The sequence below is a fragment of the Muntiacus reevesi genome, chromosome 3 (assembly GCF_963930625.1).
Source record: "Muntiacus reevesi chromosome 3, mMunRee1.1, whole genome shotgun sequence".
NCBI classification, from domain to species: Eukaryota; Metazoa; Chordata; class Mammalia; order Artiodactyla; family Cervidae; genus Muntiacus; species Muntiacus reevesi.
In genome coordinates this window covers 124,898,606-124,907,631 of record NC_089251.1, presented here as the reverse complement: position 1 = coordinate 124,907,631, position 9,026 = coordinate 124,898,606, and the positions used below count along the sequence as shown (strand labels likewise).

The 9,026-nt window shown below is 42.6% G+C and overlaps 1 protein-coding gene across 1 annotated transcript in view; it reads right to left on the bottom strand.

The window, feature by feature from the left end:
• Positions 1–289: 289 nt before the first annotated feature.
• WDFY1 (WD repeat and FYVE domain containing 1) overlaps positions 290–9,026 on the bottom strand; it is a 60,044-nt gene continuing 51,307 nt past the window's right edge. Inside the window, exon 12 of the mRNA XM_065930461.1 lies at positions 290–1,692. Coding sequence (XP_065786533.1) covers positions 1,486–1,692 — 207 coding nt within the window. The 3' untranslated portion in view covers positions 290–1,485. The remainder of the gene's footprint in view (positions 1,693–9,026) is intronic.

Below are 9,026 nucleotides of genomic sequence, written 5' to 3'. Positions count from 1 at the left end.
GGTATAAGGCTTGGTGGGTAGGAATGTGGAAGAAATCTGAAGAAAAAAATGTGGATCATGACCCATTAGCTATAGGCCTGTAAAATACTCATGCAAAATAACTCATTGTTTCTGAAGAAGCTCATCAATACTATGTTGACTTGGGTCCACTTTTCTTGCTAGGGTTGGGGGTGGGGTGGGGAGGGGTGGCGCTCTGCCCTCTGGTTCCCAGATGAGGAATTAATGGCTCCTTGTTCAGGTTATTCTATTGCTGTAAAACAAATCACTCCACAACTTAGCAGCTTCAAACAAGCATTTTATTTTGTTGACAATTTTGTGGGTCTGGAATTCGGGAAGGGCTCACCTTGGCAGCCCTCAACTGGGTGTCTCTCTGGCTACGGCAGTTGGCAGCTGGATTCACAGGCATCTGAAAGTTCGGCTGGGCTGGACATCCAAGATGTCACATGCACTCGGCTGGCAGTTAATGCTGGCCATCAGCGAGAGCTCAAGCTCGGCGGCTGACCAGAACACCTATTGGTCTCAGGTGCCTGGTGTCCCGCAGAGAACCAGGAGAAGCTGCAGGGTGTGTTCTGATCTAGCCTCAGATACTGCACAGTCACTTCTGCCACATTCTATTGGAGAGTCACTAAGGTTGGTCCAGATTCAAGGGGAAAGCACATAAGACCCACCACTCAATAGAAGGAAGGTCTAAGCATTTGCACAAATATTTTAAAATCACACACCCCATCAAGCATGAAGCTGCAGAGTGAAGTTACATCTGATTAGGTCTTATGATGATCAGAAAGCTGGAATTAGTGTTTGATGTTTTAGAAACGGCTCATGTTCCCTGTGTACTTAGCCTCTATAGTATCTCCCCACTTTTCTCTAACTGCTCCTTCCGGCCTCTGGAAACTGAGTAGCTTGGAAGGAAGGACAGGGTAGGCAGGAATGATGGCAGTGGAGGAACAGGAATTTCACACAACCGACTCACTCCCTAAGAAAATTCACATAAGTTCCTTGTTATTTATGCACACTGCATCCAAACTGTACACATACAGGCAACATTATGTCTTTAGTTTTTAAAGTATTGCTAGTTTAAAAAATTTTTTGGCTGTGGTGGCACAAGGCTTGCACAATGAGTCTTTGTTCTCAGGGATGGAACCCATGCTTCCTGAGGTGGAAGCACAGAGTCTTAAGTAAGCACTGGACCACCAGGGAAGTCCCACCTCATTAATTATTGAGTGCCTACTGAGGTCTATGCTATTTGCACAAATTCTTGGTTCCATAGAGTTAGAGAGATGAACACAAGAGCTGCGTGGCTAGACCAGAGTGAGCAAGGACAGCACAGAGGTCAGGGAGGTGATGACTGGACTGTTCACAACTAGGGGGTCTACTGTGGGTGGGGTGGAGTTTTGAGGGTTTTGTGCCCAAGAATGGCGTCATCAGAGTGGTGTTTTAACAGGCATGTTGAGAAAAGGCTGGTAGGGGTAGGAGCTGGGGGACGGGTTAGGAGGCCATTGGCACAATCCAGATGCCAGGGAACTGAACCGTGGTTAACAGGAGCTGGATGGTGAAAAGTGGCCGTACTGGGAGGATGCACTTTGAGGGTAGAGCCACTAGGCTTGTACTGAGGTTTCGGTCTGCAAGCTTGTCTGTTATTTCAACACACGTTTGCAACGTGGGACTCATTAGATAGATACAGCTGACAGACTCCTGCAGCAAAAGACAATTCAATGTCAATAAAATACAAACACCACCAAAGTCCATTAATAATGTAGAAATAAAGTCCCAAGTCACTTGAGCAAAAATTATTTTTATGTAAGTAAACCCAGAAATAAACAAATTTCTGTTTGACCATATGCTTTCTCCCCTGGGGTGGGTTGCCATTTCCTCCTTCTGGGGATCTTCCCGACCCAGGGATTGAACCTGCCTCTCCCGCATTGGCCAATGGATTCTGTACCACTAAGCCAACTGGGAAGTTCCCTTTTGACGCCACACTGGGTTAAGTCCACCAGATGTTTCTACTTCATTTTAGAAGCTGCTTTCTAATTAGCTCCTCTAACTCTAGGTAACAGCTCAAGGAAGAGCACACAAAACCAACGCATTCAGCCTGATGTGGCATTTTCAGGGGATGGGAAGAAACTCGGGTATGAAGGGCAGTGATGACAGAAAGGCTACTCCCCGCCTTCCAGAGGCTCTCGGGCATTATTAGCCAGTGCACATGTTAGCAGGCCATCACCATGCACGTGGCAACTTTCCTGTCATGATTTAAAGTATGTGGTGGGTACAGAAGAAGAGCTTAAATAAACCTCCAAGTGCTGGAAAATCATCTTCCTCTCTGTGACTTAAGTTTTCTTGAATTCAACAAGTTGTGGGATCATGCAAATTTTAATATCACTGCATTAACTGGAAACAGCCTACAGCTATGGAAATACTTGGTTACCATTATATTGTCAAAAGAATTATCATATTTAATAAGGGAATGACACTCTGAATTCTGAAACAGTAAAATCATGTTACATGTAAATGTAACATGAGACTCTATTAGGTGAGTTTGATTGTTTCCAGAGTCTACAAGCTATTGGCCATTCTTAAATGTTGCAGGAATAGATGATAATCCCCCTTATGAGGGAAGATCTAAATAAAAACCCGTTACAAGTGTCATAGGCTTTAACAGCCATACTTTAGAAGATTTCTAAGTTCTTTCAAATTTTGGTTTGGGGACACACCTACATTCATTGTTGTGCATTAATCTATTTCAGATAAAAATAAAATTTACTTTCTAGAAGGAATTTTTTAACCACTTCGAAATGATGCAAAAATAATAAGAGTATCATAAATATCATAAAACATAGACTAAGGATCCCTGTTCTTTAGAGTATATGGGAAATGATTGGTTTGTAAGAAATTTTGGCATCATGTCACCAAAGAAACCACTTATTAGGGCCACCACTGATTCATGACTGGGCGGGGGAGCATGATAAATAGAGTCCTAATGGCCCACTGGAAGGACTGATGTTTAAGCTGAAATTCCAATACTTTGGCCACCTGATTTGAAAAACTGACTCACCTGAAAAGACCCTGATGCTGGGAGAAGATCGAAGGTGGGAGAAGGGGATGGCAGAGATGGTTGGATGGCATCACCGACTCAAAGGACATGAGTTTGGGTAAACTCCGGGAGTTGGTGATGGACAGGGAGGCCTGGCGTGCTGCAGTCCATGGGGTCATAAAGAGTTGGACATTGTCAGGGAATGTTTGATGGGAGGATTCCTACATGCTGTCTCTCATGAGTCCTTTGTCCCTCTTCAAGTGGAACAGCACGCTGCTCCCAGGGACTGAGGTCATTGTGTGAGGCAAGCATGAGTCTCCTTTAGTAAACATTCTCCTTAGGACAAAACAGCTTAATCTCCTTCCCCTTTCTTGAGATATGGATTGTGTCCTGACCTTGTGACTAACATTACCCCTTGTTCTCTTGGTAACGGTTGCTATACATTTGGTTTTCTGATCTCTATCATTCCCGAAAGAAGCTTCTTGTACTGTAGCCTATATATACTCATAGAAAAATCATTAAAGCACCTTTGCTCCATCAGAGCTTAGGTCCCCGGGTCTTTTTTGTCTCTCTCTTTCTCCCTCTCTCTTTCTCTCTTTTACTTTCTTATCGTCGACTCCGTACCACCAGGTTCCGGTCCATTAAAGGACCCCAACAAAGGACTGAGCAACTGAACTGAACTGAACGGTCCTCTCGATCTCAAACACTAGGGTGTGGGGAAACATGCCACATGACCCTTAACATTGTAAATAAATTTCTATTACTTCATCATTTTCCAGAATGTCAAGTTCAGGATTTAAACTCTCTTCAAAGAAAAAGCAGGATGGGGCACTAGAAAGAGGAGCATGGGTTTTGAGGTCAGACAGGCCAAAGCTTGACTCTTCAGTCTTCCACTTGGGTTTGACCCGGGAAACTTTCTCTCAGGCTCCATCTCTATACTACAAATAACAGAACTCATGGTCTCAGAATACATTACTCAACTTTATGGGAAACTCTATGGGACAAGCTTCCTAAGGGATGGTCTGTATGTGCAGTGAAGGATATAGAAAGAGATCTTAATAAGGAAACTCAGGGACTAAAGACTGGTAGATGGGAAAGGAAGCTATATCTCAAGTACCTACATTCCCTCCTGAGAATGTTTTCACAAGTAAGCCAGGTAACACCTAAAAGGGAAGGCAGGACACAAGACCTTGTTAGTCTGCTTCCACTTCCCAAGTAAAGAGAGACCAGCTCACCCTCCAGCAACCTTGGAGACACGCCTATCAGGCCGTCGTGACAGCAGCAGGTCACCCACCAACCTTTCTTCCTCTGCACCCTGTCCACTGAGCGGCCTTCCCAGGGTGACTGGGGTTCTATCTAGACTGTCCCACAGAAACTCAAACGTTAATAAACTGGAATTTCATAGACTGAGACACTTAAGCTATGCCTGTTTATCGCCTGTGCAAAGGAACCAACTCAAGTATTGGCAATGGTATGAGGATATTTGCAATAAGAGTAAGAACTTAGAATAAATATTCTTTGACTCAGCGATTTTTACTTCTAAGAATGCATCCTAAGAAAATAACTGGAAAAATGGACAAATATGAATATACAAGCACGCTGAGTTTAGTATTTTAAAATGTTTAGTTTTAATTGAAAATTTAAATCTTCTAAAAATGTATAACCTAACTTCAACTAATGGCATCAGTGAAATAAAGGATGGTTTAGTCACATAATGGAATAATGGAATACAGTTGTTCAGGCTAGATTATGCTGCAGCTAAAAATCTGTGGTGTTGGAGAAGACTCTTGAGAGTTCCTTGGACTGCAAAGAGATCAAACCAGTCAATTCTAAAGGCAATCAGTCCTGAATATTCATTGGAAGGACTGATGCTGAAGCTGAAACCCCAATACTTTGGTCTCCTGATGGGAAGAACTGACTCATTGGGAAAGACCCTGATGCTGGGAAAGACTGAAGGTGGAAGAAGGGGACGACAGAGGATGAGATGGTTGGATGGTATCACTGACTCGATGACATGAGTTTGAGCAAGCTCTGGGAGCTGGTGATGCACAGGGAAGCCTGGCGTGCTGTAGTCTATGCGGTCGCAAAGAGTCAGACACAACTGAGCAACTGACCTGAAAACCCTTACCTCAGCAGACTAAAGCAACAGAAGACTGAGTAACACCCACTGCAGATCCAGGGCACGTTGGGTTTCATTGGATGGCTTGGCATCCCAAAGAAACTGGTGGTTAAGCCTCTTACCCGCAATTAAATGCTCCTGACTGCACGTCATGGGCTGAAGCAAGTCACGTAGCCTTACCCACCTTCACAGAGCTGGAGGCTGACCGTCCCAGTGCACGGGCACAGAGCTAGCACCCACTTCGACTCTGCAGCCGCTGATGAGGCTAACAGCAGGCACCACTTCTGGGAATGGGCAAACTCTCCACACTACATCAGGTGGGACAAGAAGGCAGGCACCCCTTAACAAGAAGTCTGTAAGTATGTGTCCCGCATGTATACATGCATTTAAAAAAAAAAGCAAAAGTACTGGGAAGATATATAGCATAAATTTAACAGTAGTTTCTCTGGGTGGTTGCACTAAAGAATTTAAAAATAAATATGTTAAATACTTTTTTTGGTATTATCTTTTTATCTTCCTTTTATTAAATTATAATAAACATTATTATATTTTTTTCTTTGGTCACGCCGCACACTTTGTGGGATCGTAGCTCCCCGACCAGGGAGGGAACCAGGGCCCCTGACAGGGACAGCACTGAGTCTGAACCACTGGAGCACCAGGGAACTGCCAATAAACATTCTGATGATGAGAGAAAACAAAGCTTTGGTTCTTTAAAAAAAAAGAAAACCCTCAATAAACTGCTGTTCTGATCTCTAAATCAACCCCTAACCAGCTAAGCCGAGAACTCTGTTCTCCCGGATCTGAATCATCCTGTGTTTCTTGCAAAAAACTGAGCTGTTTGTGAGGGGACCCAGGGCAGGGCTCATGCTGTCTCCATGAGGCTCAGGGCTCTCGCCTGGGTATCCTGAGCAATCTCACTCCAGGGCCTCATAAACTTCAAGACAGATCGTACCTACTTCCTTTATACCAAATCCCCATTACATGCTAGCACATTAAGGCAGGCGTGTGCCTTATAAAGAAGTCAGACGGACAGATAAGATCCATTGGTTTTCTCATTTGTAAAATGGAGAAAACAGTGCCTTGCAGAAGCGTCGCCAGGACTGAAGAGTATGAGGTTGGCAGGGCAGCCAGCACAGAGGCAGCACTAAACTCATGGTAGTTACTCCTGCTGCGCTACGTCCAGGTCAAACAGAACAAAAGCTAAATTCAACAACAGGGTAACAAGCAAGGAACACTTTATTGTATGCATGTTCTAAAAAAAAAACACAAAAACAGAACCCACAAACAGGAGCAAAGAACAAAGGTTTCTAGCTCTCTGGGACACACAGGGCACCCTATTTTATAGAAACGTAGCTAGTAGTACAAGACAAAATGTACTAATCAACATTGCCCTTTGCCTCCCTAGTCAAAAAAGTCTAGAGAGAAAAACACTTTAAATTGTGTTCTAGTATAAATTCGTTGCACAATTAAACATCAACTTACTCAAAGAATTATTGTGTAGTAAACTGCAGAAAATAGAGTAGGCGTTCAATGATCTGCTGACGATTAACAATTAAGCAATAGACACACAAATACAGCATGTATTACTTATTTGTTAAACTCACATTTATAATGAGCAGACGGTTTATCATTAATAGTAACTGGGTTTCTTACATTTTAAGAGATACCAGAGCCAGAAATGAAGTAGGAAGTAATTAATGAAAACTGATTTTAGAAAATAACTCCTTGAATCTGAGCCACTGTGATTTTGTTCCATACTCAGGCCAGTTTCAACAGTTTAAATCTGTAGGTACTAACAAACTGAATGCTGTAGGGGGAGAACAAAGTGACACCACCTTCTAAAGTATAAAGTAGTATGTTTCGTTTATGGCCTCTAGGCAGCAGGACAGAACTAAGACACAGTAAACAGATTTACAGTGTAATGAATGGTCTGCTTCCATCTAATGCTATAAGAGTATATTCCTATCACTTCCACTAATAAAGAGCAATTTTAAAACACGTTTAGAAGGAAGAATTGGCAAGTCTTGATCACGAACCTTTTGTTGTTGTTGTTCAGTCACTAGGTCGTGTCCCACTCTGCGACCCGATGCATATGAGATCTAAACAAAAGGATCTTAACATTCTGTTCTTCGTGAACCCCAAGAGGGACTCTGCAGGAGTATTCAGGAATGGAAAAACTGGTAAACCATTATTTGAAGAACTATATATTGTAAATGACACGTTTAAGAGTAACGCAGTCAAAATAAGGCAATAACCAGAAGTCTATACTTTCTGTGCCCAATCACTAAAATTTTTACCCACCTCTATAAAAAATATTACCCCATTTACTACCTTGCGTGTGACAGAGACAAGGCAAGCCTACCATATGTATGTTTAAAACAAAAAATGGCAGTAAGCTTTGGTGAAAAGAAAATATATTGAAACTTTCTCCTTTCCTTTTCCAGATACCTGGCTCCAATTCTTTCTGACACAGACCTCTCCCTCTTGACTTATGTTAGCTTCACCCCTAAGGAGGCGCTGGATCAGCCTTACGCTCTCTATGAGACATTAGGTTTTTCATTAGGAATCTTTTAAAATTAAAAAAAGTCAAAAAGCTATGGCATATCCTTGACAGCTACGAAACTGCTCAGGACACCACAGACATCATAAAGTCACATTTTACAGAGGCTGAAGGAAAGCAAAACCGTTGTGTAGCATTCTTCAGCATGGCAAGGAGTAGCTCATATTCTCTTTTCCTTTCAGGACTTCAGAGAATCCCCAGCATAGCACCTATGCATGTATGAGCTGAACCATTAACTAAACTAAGCTGACATTCAACACTACTGTTCAAGTTACTACCACTCGATTTTTCTCCTGGATTATGTCAGCAACACACATTCTGCAAAGGACCTAAGGCAAGTTTTGAAAGAAAACATCTTTTTCAGGTGATATAACACAAAAATTACAGGGAGCAACAAAACCCTTCAGTCTTATTTCTGAAGGCAAGTCAACGTCTACTGCAGATCATTCTAGAACATGATGACCTGACCTCCTTTCCTAATTTGTGCCACTGGCCATTAAGACATCTTAATTGCCTGCCTTAAACTGTTATTAAAAACACATTTTCATTAACAACTGTTATTTAAAACTGTTTAGTCCCTTAGTTATGTCACACAGAATGATGCTGTCTTGGTTTGATCCCCTAAAAGCAATGCAGTAGTATTTTTCTATATCCATTAGTAAGACTAACAAAAATACTGCTGCTATCTATTTCAAAATCTATCCTTAAAATAGTCCTAAAGTAACAAGATACATCATCTGCCATCGAAGTGAAGTCGCTCAGTCGTGTCCGACTCTTTGCGACCCCATGGACTGTAGCCTACCAGGATCCTCAGTCCATGAGATTTTCCAGGCAAGAATACTGGAGTGGGTTGCCATTTCCTTCTCCAGGGGATCTTCCCGACCCAGGGATCGAACCCGGGTCTCCCACATTGTCGGTAGGCAGACGCTTTACCGTCTGAGCTACCAGGGGAGCCCGATCTGCCATTAAAAACAAATAAATATTTGAATATTAAAAGACAGGCTCCCCATTTCCTACCTCTTCCCCAATCCTGGTACTAAGTGGCCAAAAACTTTTAAATTAAAATGCCATGTGATAGCAAAAGATTTTGCTAACTCTTCTGGGAGTAACTTACAAGTTGGGAATACCTGTGCAGGACCGTGCTAATAGTCACTACCAATTTCTTCCTATGAAATAAGCTGTAACTAAAAGTCAACCTAGTTTAAAAAGCTTTGGACTTCTCTTCTGAGGTGTCTACTGAAGTGTCACGGTATTTACAGGGGCTCATCTTGGGCTGCAAACAGACTAGTCTTTCAGGAGGACTGGGCTGTTCCACGGAG